Source organism: Dipteris shenzhenensis, chromosome 13, assembly GCF_047967505.1.
Source record: "Dipteris shenzhenensis isolate YYH24624 ecotype China chromosome 13, Dip_SZ_1.0, whole genome shotgun sequence".
NCBI classification, from domain to species: domain Eukaryota; kingdom Viridiplantae; phylum Streptophyta; class Polypodiopsida; order Gleicheniales; family Dipteridaceae; genus Dipteris; species Dipteris shenzhenensis.
The window spans coordinates 55,838,908-55,862,844 of record NC_141608.1 but is presented as its reverse complement, the minus strand read 5'-3'; the positions used below and the strand labels follow the sequence as shown (position 1 = coordinate 55,862,844).

At 50.6% G+C, this 23,937-nt stretch overlaps 1 protein-coding gene across 4 annotated transcripts in view; it reads left to right on the top strand.

Annotated features, from left to right (window-relative positions):
- Positions 1 to 17,841, top strand: part of LOC147895618 (uncharacterized) — a 98,359-nt gene extending 80,518 nt beyond the window's left edge. Inside the window, exons 5-6 of one of the 4 annotated variants that reach the window (XR_015542013.1) lie at positions 16,319 to 16,438; positions 17,166 to 17,251. Coding sequence is in view for 1 of the 4 variants with exons in the window: in XM_087383924.1 (XP_087240050.1) it covers positions 17,162 to 17,516 (355 nt within the window). In the remaining 3 variants the exon portion in view is untranslated. Of the gene's footprint in view, positions 1 to 16,318; positions 16,439 to 17,161 lie in introns of all 4 variants that reach the window. The other 3 variants (XR_015542011.1, XR_015542012.1, XM_087383924.1) reach the window with 3 other exon arrangements.
- The last annotated feature ends 6,096 nt before the right edge of the window (positions 17,842 to 23,937 follow it).

The following is a 23,937-nucleotide window of genomic DNA, read 5'->3' as shown; positions in this document are numbered from 1 at the left end:
TTTTCTTTCGCCTTCACAAGCACAAGTGCTCCCGCTGCAAGGAGGGAGAAGAAAAAGGGGAAAAAGAGCATCAGAGGGTGAGGCGGAGACGAGGCGGGGCGAAGGAGGGGGCAGGAACAGAAGTGGAGGAAGGAGGGCGGAGGGTGGGAGAGGAAGGAGGCCAAGAAGGCGAGGGGGGAGAGAAGGAGGGGAGGAGAGGCAAGAGGGCGGAGAGGGGAGCCGGTGGGGGAGAGGAGAAGGGCGTGGGAGGCGGAAGAGGTGGAGGCGGCGGGGGGAGAAGGTGGAGAAGGCGGAGGCGAAGGGAAGCGGGGTGGCAGGAGGCGTAGCAAGCGGAGGGGGGCGCAGTAAGCAGGCGGGGAGGCAGCGGAGGCGGGAGAAGTAGGGGCAGGCGGGGGCGCAGGAAGGGCGACGGGTGTAGAAGGGGCGAGGGAGTGTAGAACGGGCGGAGGCAGCGGGGCAGCCAGGGGTGGCGCGGCGTCATGGGGAGCAGCAGCTCGCCCTTTCTCAATGCTGGAGTTTAAGACGTTTTTTGGTGGTTAATAATTGTTCACCACCCTTCGGTGTTCCCGAAGGCCGGTTTCAACAGCTGTGCAAAGGAAAGAGTAGAAATGGTCTACAAATGCTTATATTCAGGTGCGCCTTCATGCAACAAAGGCTCAGGAGCAGATTTTGTTAGATTGGAGAGAGTAGAGTATGCCTTTTATGGATGGTACCAAGCAGAAGGTGACGGGAACCAAGTGGATCTACAAAGCGAAGTACAAGCAAATGGTACAGTTGAGCATTCCCACGATATGCGGCCCATCTACTAGATGGCTGTGATGGTGGGTAGATTTAAGAGGGCGCTCTACGGGCTGAAACAAGCCCCCCAAGCATGGAGGATGGTACCAATGCATTGATGACTACATCTCAAAGGTTGGTGTTCCTTGAAGGTAGCTGAATGCAAACGTGTACCTTCATTTAGAGGGGGCAAGAGAATGATGGTGATTCTCTATGTGGTTGATCTCATCTTGACAGGGGATCTCAACACAACAAGATAAGGAAGGTAAAGACTCTCTTGCATGAAGAGTTTGAGATGACTGACCTTGGTGTCTTGCATTACTTTTTGGGGATTGAGATATGGCAGGAGGAAGAAAAGACTTTCATCTCTTAGGCAAAATATTGCTAGGAGATTCTAAAGCAGTTCCAAATGGGAGCATAAGGAGGCAGCTGTGCCTATGGAAGTCTGGAAAAACTCAACAAAGATGTTTTTGAGCTGGTGGATTCGACCAAGTATTGACAACTTGTGGGAAGTGTACTCTACCTCACAAACACTCATCCTGACATTGCATTCTTAACGAGACTAGTTTGCTAGCTCTCATCAAAACCCTGAGAGAATCATTGGCAAGCTTGCTTGTGAGTTTTATGGTACTCGAATGGTGCCATAGGATGTGGGATCATGTACCACACATGGATTAATTTCATTGGGTATTGTGATTCTGATTGGGCTGGAGATGGGGCCATTCGACTCTCCTCGACTGGCTACTGTTTTCTACTGAAGCAGTGGAGATCTATTACGACAACCAAGGCTGCATTGCGATCGCGAAGAACCCATTGTCCCATGCTCGGACGAAGCACATCGAGGTTCACTACCACTTCATCAGGTACTTGATTGTGGATGAGTTAATCAAGTTGTCTTTTTTTTTTTGAAAAAACAGTGCTAATTATATTACTTCGAGAACAAGATACAAGAGGTCAGCATTGTAGCTGACGGGTTGCGTTCACAAATCGGACGCAGCCCAAAAAGATAACAAAAGTAAAGCTCTCTCTCACGGAGGGATAAGGCGAGTGTGAATGAACAGCCAGAGAGGTGGTGAGTAGCGCCACCGAAGGCCCTGCGAAGCCTGCTCGAAGAAGAGGCCTTGTGTGTCCCAAACCCGGAGGAAGCGTCTCCGCTTCTCCCGACCGGCCCGGGAGTCCCCCTGTATCTGGTCCCACTGGCCTCTGAGGGTATGTATAATCTCACTCCAGATGTCAGTCATGATCTGGGCAGTCGATAAGGAGGTGCCACCGAGGATCTGCGCGCAGCGCGAGGTCCAGATGTGCCACCCTTAGATGCTGCTGATAATCTCCCAGACTGGCTGCCTCTCCTGAGCTCCTGTGCCGGCCTCTGCCAGGTGCTGCGGGATACTCTCGAGCGGCCCCCACGTCCCCTGTGTAATAAGGAATGTGGGGTCCTGCTGACAGGCCTCGAATAAATGATGAAAACCAGGTGCGGTGCTGCACCAGCAGAACGCGCCCCAAGTGATCAATCCTAGCTCCGGTGCTGCGCGAGTAAGGATCCCGAAAGTCCACCTCCATACTTCCTGGGCGCGAGTGCAACTCCATAGGCAGTGTTTTGGTGACTCCTCGTCCTCATGACAGATCTGGCAACGTCCGTCCTGTCCAATCTGCCTCAACCAGCTCCCCACTGGAAGACCTTTGTGGGCAAGAAGCCACAGGAAGTAGGAGATCTTCCGCGGCCGCCAGCTCTCCCACAAGGCCTTCCAGAAGGCCTGCAAAAAGAACCTGGAAATACCCTGTGCATACCAACTGGGCCGCTGGGTGGGAGGGCGGCTCAGCATCCTCCCTAGAACTCGCCTGCCCAAAGTCGTGCTGTAGGCAAAGAAGGAGGTCGGCCCCTGACCTGTCGCAATCTCTGGCCATCTCCACTCTCCTGGGTCCCAATCAAGCTCTGACAAGGCCCGCCCCTCCCAGAGCCAGAGACGCCAAAGCTGCAGCTGATCCTGCTCTATGCAAGGGCCGGTCCGCCAAACCTTCCCCACAAGGCCTACGACCCGAATCCTCTGCCATGGGAGTAGGGGGTCAATGAGCACATCCTCTCTACTGAGTCGCCCATCCCCCAAAACCGCGAAGAAGGAAACAGAGGAGTCGTCCATCCGCCCTGCGACCACCAGTGGGATGCCACGGGGGGTGAACTGTCCCAGCCAACGGTCATCACCTGGCATGAGGATCTGAAGCTCAGGTGGGACCAACCAATCAGCTGGAATCGCGCCGTCGATCTCCGTACGTCTCGCCTGGGCTCCACGGGCACCTCCAGCTGCGTCTGCAAGATCATCCGTCTCCAAATGTCTGTACGTGTCCCTCCAAACTCTTAGGGACCGGGCTGGCCCCCGCATCCAGCCGTCCCACCTGATGTGTGATCTCTCCCCCAACTGAAGGCCCTCGGCATCTCTGACCTGATTGTTCCAGATAAGCGGCTGGCGATCGATCTCCTCCTGACAGCTAGGAGGGGACTGGATGAGACTGAGGCGGAGCCGCCTCCACACCATGAGGAGGCTACGAACGAGTGGGGAACGGGGCTGAGTGAGCGGGGCGGAAGTGAAGATCCACCTGAGGGACGGAAGCCACTCTCCACCTCGGCGCGGGACACAAGAACCGACCCCCTGCTGAAGTAACATCTTCCACGTTTGCCCCCCCGGGGTCAAACCGCGGATGACTAGCTTGCCTAACAGGGCCTGACTCTGAAGCTCTGGATCGATGACCCCCAGGCCTCCCTCGGCCTGCGGAAGAATGACTGTCTGCCAAGCAACCCTGGCTCTGGTATCTCTGAGGCCATCCTCCCCGGACCAAAGGAAGTTCCGAACCAACCTCCTAAGCTGTGCCACGTTGGATCTCGAGAAACACCAACAGGAAGCCACATACCAGGCCGTGGCTAGGAGGACCTGGTTGACTACCAGGGCACGACCTGCAAGGGAGAGCTTAGCAGTGCTCCAGAAAGCCAGCTTCTGTCGGATGGAATCTAGCACCGGGAGAAACTGCTGAGCTGGCGTGATATCCAGGCTGACCTGAAAACCAAGATATCTAGCTGTCTGTCCCCGCGGAATCCACCTGAAACCCAAAAACCTCCCCCACTGAGAGCACGCCCCGGGGTCTGTGAGAAAACCAACTGATTTGTTCCAGTTGATTTTCGCACCGGCAGCCGAGCAGAAGATCTCTAGGGCCATCCTCACCCTCTCCAGCATCATCTCATCATCCTGGACATACAGTGCTGTGTCATCCGCATACTCCGAGTCCAGGAGCTCCGTGTCCTCCCGGAGTGGGAGGCGAACACCCCTGAGCCCAGTAGATCTCGCCCGAAGGTAGTATGTCATAACCTCAGCGAAGAAGAGAAACAGGTAAGGAGCCAGGGGGCAGCCCTGACACACTGATCTCTCCAGACGAAAACGCTCACCCATCCTGCCGCCAATGATGACCCTGCTAGAAGCTGTCCTGTACAACGCTGAAATACCCTGAATCCATCCTGCTGGGAAACCTAGTCGCTCCAGAGTCCCCTCCAGAAAGGACCAGTCCACTCGATCGTAGGCCTTCTCAAAGTCGAGAAGTAGGATGGCTAGGTGTGACCCACTGTGCTGAGCCCACTCCGCTGCCTCTGAGAAGGTGAAGACATTATCCAGGATACTGCGATCGTGGACAAAGCCTGTCTGAGTGTCATGAATGAGGTCTGGAAGTAGAGGCCGAACTCTGGCGCTGATCATCTTGGCAAGGATTTTGTAAGCAGTGGTAAGTAGGGTGATCGGGCGCCACTGACGGATCTCCTGTCTATCTCCTCCCTTCGGGATGAGGCAAATCAGTCCCGAGGAGAGGCTCTCTGCTGAAAATCCTCTGAAGAGCTGCTAGGAGGGGCTGATGGATCTGATCCCAGAAGGAGGTGAAGAATGCCCGGGATAACCCATCCTCGCCCGGGCACTTCTGCCCGTCGATGGCCATCAAGCCCTCCAACATCTCGTCCGTAGTGAACGGTGCCAACAACGTCGCCTGCATGCTGGGCTGGACCAAGGATGGAATGTGCCTCCACACCTCCTCCCGGGAGCGTCGAGTGCGAGGGGCAAGCGGCTCCTGCTGGAAAAGAGTCCTATAGAAGTCGGTAGCCAACCCCAAGACCTCACCCGGATCCATAACAATGTGCCCCTCTGCTGTCCTGAGACTCCGGAGCTGATCACCTGCTGCTCTCTGGCCATGCGTCCTGAAGAACTCCCTGCTCATCCGGTCACCCTTCTGAGCCCAGAAGGAGAGAGAGGCGTGATAGGAAAACTCTGACCGGCGCTGGAGGGTCTCCTCAAGAAGGGCTCTGGCTCGAAGGGCCTGGATCCGAAGCTCCTCCGAACCCGGGGCTGCCTGCTGGAGTCGTTGAATGGAGGCGAGGTCCCTCCGAAGAGCTCTCTCTCTGCCCCACCACTCCTGTCGAACCTGTAGGGCTGCGAGCTGGCAAATCTGGCTGGACTCCTGCAAAGCCTGCGCCACCGAATCAACCAGATCCACGCACTCGCCCCAATCTCTGTCCCATAGACTGCAGATACTGCTGCGCACGTCCACCCTCGAGAAAATGGAGTCGGGAATCCGGCATGAACGGGGGGGAAGGGCCTGGGCTGCCGAGTCTAATGATAGGAGCACAGGCGCATGGTCGGAAAGTGTCGTCCCTGGAACTATACCCGCCTGACCGCCTCTGCTAATGGCCCAATCACTGACATAAAATCTATCCAGCCTCTCCAGGAGTCTGCCTCCTTCCCTGTGGAAGCCCCACGAGAAGGCCAGGCTCCCGTGCCAACGCCGGAAGGACGGGTCTCTCCAACTGTCCCACCTCCTGTCGCGAAGATGAAAGAGTCCCAAGCGGACTGCTCTGCCTGATCCATACCTGTAAACTCCGGACCTCTGCCCTGCTGGTCCTCCAAGGTCTCCAGATTGTTGAAGTCACCTCCAACAATCCAGGAATCCATGTCTGGAAGAATCCCTGTAAGTGTCCTCCAGAAGGTGGCTCTGCACCGGAGGTCTGTGGGAGCATAAATGTTGAGGATTCCTATTTTGGAACCCTCCAGTTCCAGGCCTACCCAAAGGGCACGGCCTGGGATCAACGTGCCATGACCGAAAACTCCCTGGGCTAACTGCTCGCACACGGAAGTACAGACACCTCCACTCCTCCCCTGTGCGCCGATCGAGGGCTCCCAATAAGTGTGGGAACGTCCAGGGAGAACCTTCCCGCAGCTACGGGAATGAGCCGCAGAAAGCTTGTGCTCCTGGAGCAGAAGTACATCCAAACGACCAATCACTGCTGGCTGAAGTTCCTGTCGCAAAATGAGCTTCCTGGGACCACGGGTGCCAGAAGAGTGAAACCCGTTCACATTCCAGGATACGAGGTGTAGGCTCATGGTGAGGAATGGGAGGCTGCGAACAACTGTCTGCTCGCGGTCGAAGTCGATGAAGAAGCTGACATTTCGGAGTGGAGGCGCTGCCGCTTATGAGAAGGTTTGGAGGGGGAGGCGGGGTCGTCCTGCCCGTTCTTCAACACCTTCAGCGAAGGCGAGAGGCCTTTGGTGCCATGAGCAAATGCTTTCTCGAGCCAGCTCGAGATCTCTGAAGTAGTCATCCCGTAGAAGGCTCGGAGTTTCTGAGGGGACTAGGCTCTGACATCTTGGGGGAGGGGCCATGACAGGGGAGGCCTGAGGATCACAATCAGTCAGAAGCGTTTGGCGGCGCAACGCCACCGCAGGCGCACATCGCCCTCGGACCACTGAGTCTCGAGAAGCTGCTCACCGGACGGGCCTATCCAGGAGCAAACCTGAGCGTGTGTCTGCTCTCTGAGAGCCTCCCAGACCGAGTCGTCTGTCCAGGTCTCGGTGCTGTCGCTGAGGAACGTGAAAGCAAAGCTAGGGCCATCCCTAGGGGCCATGGCGGCAATCTTCCCATCCGCCCCTTTGCGGAGCAGGAAGATACTGATGTCGAGACAAGCCGGGAAGGTCCCGAGGTCGGCCACATCCAAGTAGTCCCAGGGGCCAGATCTGTAAAAGTCTCGAGGAAGCTCTCTCTCCTGAAGCTGAGACCCATCAAAGTCTGCCACTGAGGGGCTAGCGGACAGGGAAGCCTGCTCCAGTGGTGGTGTAGACTCCGGGTGTCCTGCCAGTGGAGGGGGGGGGGAGGAGGCTGGGGGGTAGGCGACTCAGACTCCACGGAGGCGACCAGCGGAGGAGGTGGAGGAGGAGGAACGGGGGCTGCCCTCGGCTGGGAAGCCGTCGGTGCAGCTAACTCTGCAGGAGAGTCGAGAGAGACGGGGGGAGGGGGATGGGGACGCATCTGGAACTGGGGTTGAGAAGGAGGAGGAGGAGACTGAGGAGGAAGAGGCGGGGGCTGAAGCTGCGGGTCGGGAGAAGGGGGGTGAAACTGGGGAAGGGGCTGGGACTGAGTGGAAAGGGGCGGGGGAGCGGAAGAGAGGGGGATCTGAGGCTGTGAAGGGCGGGCTGCCGTCGAAGAAGAAGCTCTCCCAGGTCCCTGGGGCGGCTGCCTGTCAGGTCTCTGAGGTGCTGCTGCAGGATGGGTAACCTCTGCCTCCTTGCGTTTATCCGAAATCTTCTTGTTCTTTCCTCTTTTCCTTCTAACCTCAGTCCAACCGCCCACTAACTCTGGACCGGACTCCGGCTGCCTCGGCTCCTCCTGACGTGGCTGTCCGGAGGGGGGGGGCGGGGGTGGAGGGGGCAGGGGCGGGGGAGGCCGAGAAGAGCTGGCGAAACGTGGACAAGCAGCCGCCAAGTGCCCAAAGCCGTGGCACCTCAGGCACTGGCCTGGCTGTCCGGTGACTACCATGCTCTGGGTGATGCTGCCGGCATCTGTCACGATCTCGATCACTGCAGGGAGAGTCACAGGATCCGCCACAGCCACACGGACTCGGGGGGCTCCTGCCGTAGTCACCGCGTCGGCGAAAGTGTCGTGCATAACCCAGCCAAAATGGGAGCCCAGGTCCCTGACAATAGGCCGCAGCTCAGCAGCAAGACCTGGAAAAACTAGCGTCACTGGATGGCGAGGTATACGGAACCGAACATCAAAATCCGCTGTGCTGAATCCACGGTACCACGGGACTATCATGATAATATTTCCATCCACCGACGTGGGGGAACCAGCAATCAGGTTGCTCGCAGCTTTCTCATTGGAGAGTTTGAGCCAGAAGATGCCCCTTCCCATAAGGGCCACCTCCTCAATATGGCCATCCTCAAGCATGAGAGTGGACTGGAGCCAGTCCCTAATGGCTGATCTGGAGGGAGAGTGTCCAATGACTCTGCCGTAAACAGAGGTACGGGCAAAGTCATTGGCAACCTCCTGAACCCGAGATGATTGTTGCTCTGTGAGGATAACGCGGTAGGCATCTGGAGAGGGAGGGTCCGACTGGGCCTCCGGTTCCGGGCAGGGAGCCGCCATACCGCCAAGACAAACTACGAGCTTCCGATGAAGAAAAGGCTGCCACCCAAAAAAGGGGGGGATAGAAGCGGGAGGGTGGAGCCTGGGTGTGAAGAGGACGGTTGCGGAGGCGGAAGGCGGGGAGAAAGGAGGGCGGAGGACGGAGGAGGCGAAGCGGAAGGCCGGGAGGCGGAGGTGACGCGGGGTGGGGGAGTGGGGACGGAGAGCGAAGTGAGGAGGCGGCGGGAGCGGGGGGAGGCGGGGCGGGGCGGGGCGGGAGGGCGGGAGGTGGCGGGGTGGAGGGGCGGGGCGGAAGGGCGGGGCAGAGCGGAGTGAGGGGGCGGGAGGTTCGGGGGCGGGAGGGCAGGGTGAAGGGTGTGGGGAGGAGTGGAGGGCGGAAGGGCGGGAGGGGCGGGGGGGGTGGTGTGGCGAGGGGGCGGGGAGGTGAAGCGGGGGGCGGGGGAGGAGCGGAATGGGGGCGAGGGGGCGGGTGAAGCGAGGGGGCGGGGAGGTGAGGCGGAGCGACGAGAGGGGGGGTGAGGTGAAGCGAGGGGGGGGGGGCGGCGTGAGTCGAGGTGAGGCGGGGGGGGCGAGGGGGAAGGGAGCAGAGAGGCGAGATGAGGCGGAGAGGCGAGGGGGGGCGGAGGGGGGCGAGGGGAGGTGAGAGCGGAGGCGAGGGGCGCGGCGAGGTGAGGCGGCGGGTGAGGGGGGGGTGAGGGCGGAGAGGCAGGGGGTGGGGGTGGTCGAGGCGAGGAGGAGGAGCTAGGGGGGGGAGGTAGAGCTAGCGGGGGGGGGAGGGGAGGCTCGCAGGAGCAGCTGTAGCACCACTATTGTATGTTTCAGTATTTACACAGTGTAAGATTGCGTTAATCAAGTTGTCTTACTACCCTACAAAAGAAGATGCTGCCGATTTATCGACCAAGGCTCTTCTCTTGACCCTATGGAGCATCTCATTCGACGTTTGGTAACCCACATTGAGTCAGTGAGAGGGGGTGTTTGAAAAGGTCATAGACCCACTTGTGAGCCCCCATATGAGGAGGATGTCAAGGCTGTGTATCGGAAGGCAGGGGAGGGTAGGCTGAGCTGCATCAGAGCATTTCTCAGCAGATTAGGCTTGCTGTCTGCAAACTCTGTCAGTAGAAGATCTGGGCAGAAAATGGGTCACCATGTGGGCGCCTGAAAGGACTGCCCAACAGGCAGAATGTTGGGTCTGTTCTAGGTCGGCTGACCTGGTAGTCAGCCAACCAGTAGTTTGGGTCAAATACTAGATCACGTCAGCCTGGTCTGCTTGGCTGGACAGACCCAGTCGGTGGGGTCTAGTCGGCCACATCTAGGGCTGGTTGGCCCTATGTAAGTGAGGGCCCTATCTGCATCCCTTTAAAGCCCTTTTCTGAAGGCACGCAGGAGCATATAGACTTCCACCTCAGTTTCTTATCAGTCTTTCCAGATTGTGTTTTTCCCAGCACCTTGTTGCATGTTTGTGGCTTCATCCTGAAGCAGTTCAGCCACTCTTGTGGTGGCATATTTCAGCACTTGAGATTCTGATAACACCGACAAGGACAGAAAGCTACCAACATGGTACTTAATGCCCTAGAGGATATAGGAGCTACAGACATTCAAGAGAGCAGTTCCAAGGTAAGGGGATCAGGACAATAATACTTGATTGTTGTTTTACCCAGCATCTTTGCTGGATGTGTTTAGCTCTTCTCTGAGCTGTTTTTCTAATGCTATTGGATGAATACAGTCTGAGTTCTTCTTCTGGCTTTCCCGCTCTACTTTTCTGAGTGAGGTTTCAACGTGTGCATGCACCTAGTTTGTGAGATAGATCCGTGAGTTTGAAAACATTCCGCTGCATAGGGTTACTATTCAATAGACCCTTCAACTCTAATACACAGTCCTTGCAATCACATATTGGCATGCTGGGCTTCCGGATGGAGCAAGGTTAGAACTGACATAGATTTGTTCCTACATAGTTATGTTTTTGCATCATAGCTATCTCTTTTCAAGAGGGAGTCTCCAGCCTTTCTTGCTTTTGTGAGATCTTTCTTTTGCCATGAAGATTTGAGCATAGAATCCTTCTGTAGCCACCCTTTTGAATGTTTTTTTTGTGTACTGATTTGCACTTTGAAATCCTTGGAATCATTGTGTTCTGAGCACTAGAATTGTAGTTCGTTCCGTTCTACAAGTCTTGGACACCACTTTGTATCTATTTGACCAAATAATACAGGAATGTTTCCAAGGACGTGACCTCAATCGTACATCTGCTGTGATGTGTCGAGGCTTCTCTTTTTAAATGTGATTGTAATTTCCTTTATGTAAGAAAGGAATATGTAAAATTGCTAAATCGTTTCATGTTTAGGAATTAGATGCTCCATATGATGGAGGAGTGGCTGAGACCCCAGGGTAGGGAGTTGTGGATTACTCGTGGGGACATGACCATCTACAAGTTGGGCTTCTCGCCATTATACAGATGTGGACTGGGCCTAGTGCTCAGGGTGGGGTCGGAGGTTCGGCTCTCTTAAGTCACACGGTGGACATTACACCAGGGTGCTCGATGCTCCCTTCATGATGGAGTGGGCCCAGAAGGTAGGTATTGAGCCTGTCATGCCTTAAAGCACCGTTGCATGAACGAGGATTATTCCCCTTCTAAACCTCCTGCAAAGTCACAGAAATTCACGGTTGTCATGTAGGCTCCCACCCACAGGAGGGCCTTGTTCTCCATCCCCCCCTCCTTCCCATGGTGGACCATGGTGAGTTGGAATGTGCGTAGGCTCCATAATCACACACAGCAACAGCCACAGCATCTGACACTCCCCTAGGAGTTGCAGATGGCAGTGGATTCTCTATTGATTCAGGAGCATATGTTCTCAGCATTTGATATCAGTCTCACTGATTCCCCGTAGTATGTAGGAGTCTTCCGGGTTGGTGAGTCCAGGATTGGGACCCTAAACATGTGCGCCCCGACTTGAGCAAGGAGGAGCTTGAGTTGCCCACGGTGGAGAGGCATACGTGGGAGTAGTTCATCTTCACAATTAGTGGGCGTGATCAGTGGAGCGAGCTGGAGTTCTCCAAGCTTCTTTGCAATCTTCTTTTTTCTATCGGGAGGGGGAGGCATGATGGTTTGCTAGAGCACATTAAGAGGTTAGGGTTCCATGGGTATTTTGGCAAGCACGACGATGTTGGATCATCTTCGATTGTGCTTCACATAGAGCAGCTCCGTCATGGACTCCCTTGAAGGGGGTTCATATTCGAGATACTTTCCTTCAGGAGAGCAGGTAGTGCAACACAGTGTCTGAGATTTGGCAGTGGGCAGAGTGTCCTTTTGAGGGTGGGTGGTCTAGTTGGGTGGTAGATGTGATCCAGCAGAGCAGTGAGGAACTCCAAAGCTCTTCACCGGAGGCACGCTCTAAGGAGCGAGAGAGAGTACTGTGATGGGATTTAGTATCCATAGAGCACCTTAGGGAGCAGGATCTAGTCTCATAGTGGCTCATAGACTGGTACGAGAGTGCGAGGCTTGACTATCAATCTTCTAGAGCCAAATGGGTATGATAGGGAGACATGATGACTAGACCATTCTTCTAGACCACTAGACCACATTCAGTTGGGACTCAAGCTTCAATGGTTGAGGGATGCGAGCAGTCAGATGTATATGGACCCACAGGAGGTCCTTGAGATGACCATAGCCTTCTATCGACAGTTTTTTCAGGCCGAGGAGTCTCCCCAAGATTTTGTAGCCTGAGAGGTAGTGTGGATTCGATTCCATCAATGATCCTTCTTTTGGATTATGAGAAGGCATGGGAGGAGTATAAGCTTATCACGATCCTTCTTTTGGATTTCGAGAAGATAGGATGGAGTGGTCCTTTCTTGAGGGCATCATGCATAGGATGGGTTTCTCGAAGAGATGGATTCGTGGGGTCTCGACTATGTATGCAGGGAGTGCCAATTAAATGCTCATTGATGGCCACACGGTAGAGGCATTCGCTTTTTCTCGCTTAGTTCAGCAAGGCTGCTGCCTTGCTCTTCCTCTTTCGTCAAGAGGAGGAGCTTTTGGATTTAGAGTTTGCAGATGATGACACTCTTTGTCGAGGGCACTAAGGAGACCTTAGAGGGGCTACGGGAGCCCTAGCAACATACTATTTGGCCTCGGGGGCTAGGATCAATTGGACCACATTAGTCGGTTTCCTCACAGCGGAGTGAGGAGGTTAAGGAGATCCAGGATTGGGGGCAGTGCTTCGCTTCTGTTGGATTCCGAAGGGACACATAGGAAGATATCTAGGCTGGCAGGTTGGCATTTTATTTTAGCAGAGCAACATATCGTCCCAGTATTGGAGACTGCGGCAGAAGCTTTTGTATTGGAGCTTGGCCAAACTTTCTCTAGCAAGTAGGGCCCTAGTAGTCAACCAGGTCCTCTTGGCGACGTTGTGATACATAACCTCATGTTGGTGTTTCCAAAGGGGTTGCATGGGGCAGCTAAGGCGCCTAGTGCACAACTTCTTGTGGGCAAGATTAGAGGGTACGAGAAACACTAGAGCTAGGGTTGCTTGGCAGACGGTGATCCTACCACAGTCACAGGGAGGACTTGGATCGACCTAGTGATGTTGAGCACCCTTTTGGGCAAGCTAGTGGTACATGGTCTTGCCCCAAGCTCTGAGCTCTGGAAGCTCTTACTCTAGCAAGGGCTTCTCATGAACACTCCCGCACAAGAGGTCAGGGGCAGCCATGCTATAGATCAATTTTCTCAGAGGCTTTCCTCACTATGAAGGGCCCCCTCCCTGAAGCAGAGCCTTCATAGGGTTTGGCAGAGCTTGTCAAGCGGACTCATTCAGACCAGCCCTTCGTGTCTAGAGGAGTTTGCGAGGCAGCCACTCATGTGGCACTCGGAGGCGTGGGATTAGGAGGGACGTATGCTGGGCCAGTGGACACACATTGGCACACATTGGCTTGGCACGTATCCTGGGGCAGCGGACACACATTGGCTTGGCACAGTGGGACACCGGCCCGGCTAGGTCCTTTGGGACTTGGAGACGCCTTCCCGCGGAGGTAGAGGTCAAGAGCAAGCACCTTTTCATTTGAGGGGATAGACACACAGATGATGGAGATTGAGGCTGTGATCCTTGGGGCTTGGTGGGAGGGACTGCACAACCCCTCGGATCCCATGGACAATTCTCAAGGACCGAGGTGCCTCTGAGGATTTAGTTTGTGCGGTGATCTCTTGGCTTCTTTTGGCACAGACTTTATACAGGAGGGCTTGGGGGCCTTCTCTAGACTGCAAGAGACCTAGAAGCAGACAGGGTTTTGGATTTGCTTGAGTGGCAGTGATATGCCACTCGGGCAAGAACTGGACCATTGACCTAGTTCCAATTTCGACACAGCAGGAGGGGATGAGGTGGCACCTTTGGTTATGGGAGAGCCGGTCTTTCAAAGAAAATTCAATGGGATCCGGGGGAGTGGTTTTGGCCAGTTTGCATAGGATGAGGCGACTACAGTGGGAGGCTTCAGCCTGGTCCCTCTTGCGCAAGTGCCATTGGTTGGAGCAGTAGGCTCACTTGGAGGTGATTTCTCACTTATGGTCATGTCACCTCAGGCTCCGAAATATCTCTTACTTCTTCTTGAAGGTGGCCCACGGAGGCCTGTGCATTGGCCCATGGTTGGAGTAGATGCTGGTGGATGGCAAATGCCTTCGTTGGACAGACAGATTCTTGGAGCAATACTGAGCACTTTGCGGAATCACTGGTTGACAAGTGAAAAGAGGGTAAAGCTGGAATATTACCAAGACAACATAAATCCCACATGTTGGTCTACATACATGTTCATAGAGACTCATGCTCAGTCTTATATTAGCACACCTATGCCCCTTCTATATCGCAGAAACATCGCCAGGTTCCGTACCAGATCTCATACATTTGCCATTGAGCAGGGAGCTTGGATACACCAACCTAGACATGCTAGAGTCTGTACCCTTTGTGACATGCAGACAGTTGAGACGGAGGCACATGTAGCTCTACAGTGCCCCCGATATGCACATATCAGGGAGGACTACCAGCAGATACTGGGGGACTCCGCTCAGTTGACATCAGTTCTCTCCACTGCCTCTCCGGTAGCATTGGGATCTTTTGTCACTCGTCTTTTTACCTGTCGTCAGGAACTCGTAGACTCCTGACCCCTCTCCTTGAGGAGACTCTTTTTACATTGTATCGAGACGGGTCCCATGGGTCATTTTTGGCCCCCCGAGGACGCTAATAAATTCTACTTCTACTTCTCTCTCTCTCTCTCTTCACCATGTTTCTAACATGGTATCAGAGCCACATTGATCTGACCTAGCCATAGCTGCCCTGCCATGTCATCACCCTCTCCAGTCCTAACCCTAATTCTGTTTCAGCCCTTCTTCCTGCAGCCTGCAGCCGCCTCAGCCCTGCTCCATTTCGCCCTGTTTTTACCTCCATTTTCTTGCTGCTTTCACACGGTTAGACCCCCTGTTCATTTCCGCCTCTAGCTATCTCTTCCTTTCAGCTTATCTCGCCTCTATTCACTTCCTCCTTGCACTCGTTTGCATCAGCTTAGAGTCTTCACAGCCTGCCGCCTCCATCCGGATTGTCTCCTGAGTGCTTTATGTTGTCTTGGCAGCCTCCCTGCTTGTGGGTCGGCTCACTTCCCAAGGTGTTTCCTGTACGTGTGGTCATTCGAGGATCTTTTGGAACATTTCATCGCCGAATCTAGTGATTTCTGAGCGGCTACTGCATAACCACCTATAACAGAGTCATTTTGGGGCTGTTGGCCTCTAGTACATCTACATCAGCCAATTTTTTGAATCAGTGACTTGCTGCAGCACTTTGGAGTGCCCTGGTGAGCCGCTTTGCAGATTTCGGACCTTCTGTTGTGCTTTGGAACACCTACACACCTGCAGCATTTCGAGCAGTTATCTCGACCACAAGGGCTCCTTTCGTGGTTCAGTTCTACATTTTCGAGCATATTCTTGATGTGTTTTGATTAGGGTTGGTATTTGGAGCACTGCCAGCCACCATACTTTTGCATACATGGAGTCTACTTTTGCGTTTTGGAGTCCTAGACCAGCCGCCATACTTGCTGGTTCTTCATTTGGTGCTGCCAAGTTCTTACTTGCTGGTTCTTCATTTGGTGACTCTAGACCAGCCGCCATACTTGCTGGTTCTTCATTTGGACTCTAGGTTCTAGAGCAACTGCCTAACGGTGGGAGGATTTATGCAAAGCTTGGTCTACATGGATCTTTTATATCGTCACCATGAGAGGTATTCACTGGTTGTGCACACCTCCTCCTTGGCTGTTAGCCCCTGTTGCAGGGAGTGCGCTAGGTTCTCTGGAAGTGACTGGTTTTTCTAACAGCCAGTGTGTCTTTTCTACTCCCCCCATGCTCAGCACCCTGTGGATTGCTGGTTTGTATGGTTGATTCTCAAGTTTAATAGATGGTTCTTTTCTTTGGGGAATTGTTTTTTGCTAAATTATTTTTTTTTTGCAATCCAAGTTGATAAATGTGATATAACACGGGACCTAAGAGTTTTCCATAATGTTCTAGCACAGCTGCTGTCTGGGCTTGTCCTATGCTGCACTTTCGCTTCCTGGTGATGTGCACAGGAAGGAAAGTAGCTGTTTTGTCTTGATGTAGTTGTTGCATGGTGTAAAGCTAGTAATTTAAAGGTCAGCACGGCTTTTCCTTGGGGCTTCTCTGGAGATGGCGCATTCAGGTAGTCATCTTGACCTACCCTCAGCTCTTTCAAGATTGATGGTGTCTCTGGAGGTGCTCATCTTTAATATTGCTGGTGTTGGGGTCGTTTGTTTGGTTTTATTATAGCTCCTTCATTGAGCGGGTATAGTCTTTCCCTATGGGGTTGTACTCGTATCGTTATATTTCTGTTACGAGACTGTATACTTGTTCTGTTAGGATCTTCATATATTCCAAGATGCCACTGTTTCTTGCATGTAACTGATTTTCTTCTTGAGAAAAAAATGGTGGATGTTCTGAATTGCATCAAGGTCAAATCTGGCAAATTTTGCACATAGAAATTGTACTTCACTTTATGCAATATATGCTCTGTATTACACCTGTACACTGGAAATTTGATTTCATATTCAATAAATTGTATAGAATTATCTTGTGCGCAAAGGAGTTTACAAAAGTACTATGGAGAAAGTTTCACATCTATTTCCATGATTCCTGATGAGCAAATGGCTCATCAGGAAAATAAGCTCAGAACATTGAAAAAAGGTAATTTTCATGATTAAAAGTTGTAGCAACAATACCACTTGACTTTCAACGTATTAAATAGGTTTGTCAGGGCTTGAACATTCTTTGGGTGATTTCCAGTTCATCAATCAGTCCTTTGGAATTCTTATACATACCCAAACCGCGAAGAACCTAATATCCATACTACATGATCAAGCACAAGAAACACTACCAATTGCTTGTGCCCACTTTTCCTGAAAATTGAACTCCCATCACATGCCTAGAATTCCTGTTTTCACATTTAATGAGCATCTGTTATTCAGACACGTACCAGTCTTTCACTGTGTTTAATGTACAAAGTTAGAATTTGCTTTCGTGTAGATTTGACAGTAGGTATGAAATCGATCATTCTTGGGAAGACAAATGTACTTCGTGCCCTTCGTAATGTTCTTTTCCCTTTTGGCGCTTGTTACTGATGTGAATATAGGAAAAAGGTATCTATTACCGTCAATGCCACTTCCCTTTTGTGATATTGAACACAAAGAGTCTGTCTTCCTAAAGATCTAGCCACCCTGCTCAAGCCCTCTCCTCAGCTTGCTTTTCAAGTGGTCAACTTAAAGAAAGATATTCTTTGTATATTGAGTGCTTGTAGGATTTACTGAAAAAGTGATGAAATGCTTGTTTGTGGATTTATTTAATAGCTAGGTCTTCTACCTTTTGAATCTACCCCAATCTCCTGTTTTAATTTACTGTTCTGGACTCAAGACAGGGTCCCAGTAGTCCACAGAAGCAGCAAGACACCAACGCCAGTGAGATTTCATTTCACAAGGAATCAAGTTTTGTAGCAAAAAGGCCATCTGCTCTCAAGAAAACTGAATTGAAGAAGAGAAGCAATCCTTTAGAAAGCCTGAGGCAAGATTTCATAATAAAGAAACAGGAAGAGGAGAAACTGAAGCAGGAAAGGGAGGAATCCCTCCAGTCAAAAGAAGATGCTCGTCAGAAGGCTTGGCAAACACGGAAAGATTTGAAGGCTAAAATGTTTAAAAAGACCAACACTGGTCAACCTTTGATGAAACACCGTTTAGAACATATATTGGAATGCCTTCAGCACCAGCATTAGTTCAATACTGGTCAACCTTTGATGAAACACAGTTTAGAACATATATTGGAATGCCCTCAGCAACAGCATTAGTCACTCTAATGATGCCACTGTTCGTCTTGGGAGACTGAGTTGTGCTTTAGGAAATTTACCTTGTCATTTTTAGAGTTCTTTTGATTTGTGTAGAAAATTGGATTTTACAACAAAAATTGAATTTGTATGATTCAATATATTCTAGTCTTACAAAATCAAGGAAATGTCAAATTTTTAGTACTTCGACTACTCGTAAGAAACATGCTCAGCTCTCTAAAAAGGAGATATATATATATATATCATTTGTAGAGTGTCCAGGTACATAACTCATTTTTAGACTGCCGGACATGTTTCCATACATCAGCCTTGTACAGCCTCTTGGCTATGCCCGTCACTCAGTTGTCATCTTCATTTTATAGGCTTGATCCTTGGCACACAACAGTTCTCGCATGACTTGGTTGTGATTGTTTAGCGTAAGCCCCTCACCAGCGAGACGACAGCTCAAGCGTAAGCCCCCTAGTGGTGGCAGCTCTTTATAGTGTTCTCATGGGTAGACACTCTCATCGGTACATGGGTAAGCCTCTTGCACAGAGCGCCAGACTGTCTCCAACATGAAGTTATCCACATCACGCAGTTGATGATACACCAGTCATGACTGTGAATGAGATTTGTGAGTGGAAAGAGAATCTTCTTTGACCATTTATTGTTGCCACAGCGTATGTACCAGTGTATGATGCCAACTTGAGTCTCATTGGTCTTGAGAGATCAGACGCAGGTTTTCCACATGTTAGCATGGATCAGCCCATAGTTTTTTATCATGCACATTCGACGGCGGTAAGCCCTCAGCATGAGGCACATTTGGCATGAGGCACATTTCTTGGTAAGCCCTCAGCATGAGGCACATTTGACAATAAGTCCTTGGAGAAGGGATCCAACAAAACACACGCGCACACGCACACACACACACAAACACACGCACGCACGCATGCAAAAAAACAAACAAACATCATCACTAAAGTTGAAAGGGTGGAGCTACTAAACGACAGCATCACCCATGCTAAATACTAAGCATTACATAGACCTAATGTCATCATCATCATATCAAATCAGATCCAATGCCAAGGCTGGTCATATACATCAGATACATGGGTGAAGGCCTCAAAAGGGGAGATGACGATGGGCCCGGCGCGTTGCCCTATTAGCTAATGGTCTAAGCATTTTTGTGCTTGGATACTTGCTTGGGAGAGACTAATATGAAATCGAATAGTCTTCACGAGCAATTGTAGCTTGAATGAAGAGAATGTGGACTACTTTTTGATTAGCCGCCTCCTTTAATCCTAGCCTTTGTCACAACTGAGTCTTCCCTTCACCACTGGAGTGCCGATAGAAACTTAGTATGGAGACCCTTGTATAAATGGATGCTCAAGTATGTGTGGGTGTGTGGAATTGTATGTGTGAGAGTATATGTTTTTACTATGGTCTACACATTGTTGGGCGTTGATGACGTCAGTGGGGATGTCATAATAGCGAGTCCTACTATGCGTGATGGAGTTCATGATTTTCAACCATATGTGTGACTATCATGAGATTGAAATTGCACTATGGTTGTGTTTTTAGAGGATGAGTTTGGGCATGTTCCTGGGTTCATCTAGATATATGATGATGGGCCTGGGGCTGCACTCGCATGAGGTCAAAGGTAGAACACTGGCGGCTATCAGTGGATGTGGTCCAGCATGGCCTCTCGGCGATGGCTTTGCATTTGACGAGGGCTGCTGTAACCCCTATTATTCGTGCTTTGGTCTTGAACATGGATGGAATGTCCCCAAGCATGATTTGTGCTTCCATCCTCTGTCGAGTGTGTCATGTCACTGGCTTTGGATCTCTACCTTGCCGACCACCCATGATCTAGTGGTTTGTGTGAACTCGCTAGAAGAAGTCGGTAAATGCACTATGGTTGTGTTTTTAGAGGATGAGTTTGGGCATGTTCCTGGGTTCATCTAGATATATGATGATGGGCCTGAGGCTGCACTGGCATGAGGTCAAAGGTAGAACACTGGTGGCTATCAGTGGATGTGGTCCAGCATGGCCTCTCGGCGATGGCTTTGCGTTTGACAAGGGTTGCAGTAACCCCTATTATTCGTGCTTTGGTCCTGAACATGGATGGAATGTCCCCAAGCATGATTTGTGCTTCCATCCTCTGTCGAGTGTGTCGTGTCACTGGCTTTGGATCTCTACCTCGCCGACCACCCATGATCTAGTGGTTTGTATGAACTCGCTAGAAAAAGTCGGTAATCAAACTCTAAGATGAGTCTGTATGTTTGTCATGTCCTTGTCTTTGCAATCTGAGTAAGCGCTCTCTGTGCTGAACTGCCTCATGGATGAAGGTGGCCAGGCATCTTTGATCTGAATACGAGAGGAATCGGGAGAGAGGTCCGAAGCCATCTCTAAAGAGACAATGATAGCAGCCTTGGATCTCATAGTATACATGCGTCTAAAGATGAAGTGCTCCTTTGACTCGATCTCCCACAAGGTGCAGTTGCGACTCTCCTTGGGTATTCCCTCAGCTCGCCCACTCTAAATGCGGAGACGATGTGATAAAACATGGATCTGTCCAATAGAGTTCCTCAGTGAATGTGGGAGGTGGACCTGGGTATTCTGGGGAGGATTAATAAAGCCCTCCTCTAAGATGCGCAAGCAACGATCCCTGTAGAAGCTGCCCTTCATTGGAGCTCATTCGGTGCCAACTAGGTCTTGAATATGTGTAGCTATAGAAGGTCCTCACTTATGACCTGGTTGACCTCGTGATATTTGAGCAGTGTCTCAATGTTGTACTGAAAGGGGGTAATATGTCCATGTGGAGTCCCAATTTCTCAAACTGCTTGCATGTGTGCGCATACCAATATCTTTGATCACCCTTAGCTACTAGAGCGATAGAGGAGGATAGTGCTAACCATGGTAGTCTACATTGCCTTGAGGTGTAATCGCCGTACTCTCTGACACGGTATAGATATGTGATGACTTGGAATGCCGCATCAAGCTACAGCGGAGATGACCCAAACTCAGCCTAAATGATTTGGTGGGGAACTGATGGCTTACTGCGTGCCATATGTGAACTTGGAGTTGCTCTACCCGAGCCTAGTCTGTATCTAAGAGATCTAGCTCCCAACAAGGGCTGCCATACATGCATGTTGGCTGGACCAAGGAGTCGAAGAGGAGAGCCAGCTCTTTAGTCAGGTTAACGAATCATATCCTTGCTCAAACAGGCCTGCATCGTCGGTCTCATTGTGAAAATAGGGCCAGAGAAGAGAATTCCTAAATACGTGTATGATAAAACAATCTCCACCGGTGATTTTGATCAAAAGTGAACCACTGTCTATGCATCGCTACTTGGTATGTATTGAAGATCATAACCTCAAATCATGCGACTCACAGAACACTTGTAACGCATCTAGGTGTCTCTGGAGGTCCTTTGTCGAAGAAGATAATAGCGCCACGTCATCTGTGTATAGCAAGAGTGTCCCCGTACTAGTCTCCGTAAATGTCTCGATCTCGTCTATATAGAGGCCAAACATGGTCGGTGATAGTAGACACCCTTGCCCCCAATAGTGTGTGCCAGATTTGGGTGTCTGTGAGAGGTGACGAGGAAGGAATTCCACCAGAAGTTCTTAGAGTTGTTGCTAAACAAATGTTTCTTATCTCCTAATTTGACCGACAAAAGCGTGCTTCCAGTGTACCAATCGTGGGTATTCACGCATCGTCTTTGATTCACTCGGAAGGCTATGCTTGGTCTTCAAATCCAAGTTGGCAGCGAAGAGCCCGCACTCACCATCTTACCAGCTATTGCGAGGTACAAAACCAAGGGACGAGGGGTGAGTGGAGCGAGTGCTGTAGGGGAAGGCATGAAGGGTAGCCTCGTGTAGTGAACAATTGATGCAGTCCTCTAGCAGCATTGTGTGCAGACGTGTGGAATACTTGGGTGAGAGATTACGGTCAAAGTGTATGTCATGGTAGATGATGTAGTGTCAATGTATGTGAGCATTGTGTATAGGTGTGTGGAATACTTGGGTGAGATTACGGTCAAAGTGTATGAGGGTCAATGTGGCTGGCGCACAGATGCAACAGGCTGTTCCAGCCCCCTGCGAGACCTAGAAGGGGCACTGTGAGAGCTGAAACATCCTTGGGGGTGTCGCGACCACCAGAAACAGCATATCGAGCGACGTGGGGGGCTGGAAAGGTCCTGCAGGAGGCTGGAGAGAACCTGTAGTTGGGACGGCCCAGCAGAGCCTAGGCGGGGCACTAGGTTGTCGTCCTTGGAAGTTGGAGGCATGGCAGCAGCTAGAGGTTGCGTGACAGAGAAAGGAGCTTGGTGGGCTGAGGGAGAGGCGAAATGGCGCAACAGTAGCGCAGTAGGGCGAGGAGCTATGGCCGACTGAGGGTAGGAGTTATGGCACAACAGAGAGAGGAGCTATGATGGGCTGAGGGAGGAGCTATGGCAAGCTGAGGGAGGGAGGAAGTGAGGGAGGGAAGGGGGGAGGGAGAGAGGGCCGAGGGACACAGAGCTGTATATAATTTTGGCCAGGTCTACTTGAAGTGGATGCTTCTTTTGAATGGAAGACCCATTTCAATGGATAAGTGCCTCTCTAAATCTACTGAATCAATGTTACAGTGTTACCTGCCAATCGGTTGGTTGTAAACGCTTCTTCAGAGCTTTGGCATATCGCAATCGGATGCAACACTCCTGCACTACGACAATGAAGAGCACCCTTGCTTTGGTCTTGAAGACCATGCATATGCCTTCAATAGCCTTCAGTAGCCGGTGCATGTTGAAAAATTGCAAAAAGCAATGCGGATGGACATCAAACTAGAACAATAAGAAGAATGGGGGTGATCCAACACCCAAGAATAGCTGTAAGCTGATTATTTTCTTTTTGTTAGTGGTAATGATTGGAGTAATATATATATATAGATAGATAGATAGAGAGAGAGAGAGAGAGAGAGAGAGAGAGAGAGCGCACATATCATTTTCTCCCCTTGAGTTGAACTTGGTGTTTGTATCCCCCTTGGAGATTGTCGTGTTTTCTTGTAAAAGCTTGAGCATCAGATTGGTGTGAAACTTCCTCTAATCACTTCCCCCAACCTTGGCGTGGTTCTTGTAAGCCATCTTAGAACACACATCAAGCTTCTAGATGCCTTCATTGCATGCTTGTTTAGGATACTATTTGTTGTGTTGATTTGAAAGAAATTTTCATCGAAGGGAAATTTATTCATGTGAGAGATGCCTTGCTTGAATGCATTCATTTCATTAATGCAAGGGACAAAGGGACGAGCATGCATGGACATGAAAGGTTCACTTCGTTTTGCAACTTGTTGTCCCAAAAGTACTACCATGCTTTTGTAGATGTCAACTCTGTTAGCATACTTGTTAAATTCCTACTTGTAGTACCTATGATCAGTAACAAAGTGTTACGTCTACCATGTTGCAATGGGCTTCTTGTTCCAACTCATCTTTCCTTACACGCACACGTTCATAACACGCGTTAATCGTTGAAATATTTTCTTTACTACACCTCATACACTAGTGCAAATAGATACGTAAGATTCGATAACTCTTGTACTCTCTCTTTTGAATACAAGATCTAAAACTCTTGCACTTGCCTTTTGAATGGTATGTAAAATGTCTCCAATGCATCCTTAACATGTAGTGTCCATGACAATGTGTACATGGTATGTATATATCATGTTGGGAAGGAGCTTAAGGTCATGATGATATCTCTATTACATCTTTAATATACAAAATAGCTGCAAGTACCACATGAATTAATTTACATGGTGGAGCAAAGGTCTTACAGTTTCAAATTTGTATGAGGATTGTAGTTCTTCTAGTGTTAGTTGAGAAGGTTTGTGTTGTCACATAGTTTGTGTGTGTAGAATGGGAGATTGGAGAACATACATGGGACATATGCGCGCACACAGAGGGGTTAAATTCCACACTAGCAACCTAGCAACCTCATACTATATTCTATTAACAAAGACAATTATATTATATATACAAACCCTACCAAGGTTGGAAACTCTCAGCCTCTGTGCAAACGAGAGACTTTTCTATACAATGTGTGAGATGTGTTGTGAATCCTAGTGTTGCATGCACTCCATTATACATTATTAATGTATCATGTTGGGATTTGTCCTCAACACCTTTCCTCTTCTTTGTTTTAAAGTATTCAATGGGCGATTTCTACATTTTAGACTATTCATGTGATGTCAATTCAATTCCCATGCTTGAATCTATTATTGGATTTTTTGGCTACTTATTTTGATTATTAATTATTGAGTGAATCATTGTTGGAGATTTGCATTGTGGAAACATGTTTCTTCAAGTAGTTGCCTCACCATATTGCTTCCTAAGCTC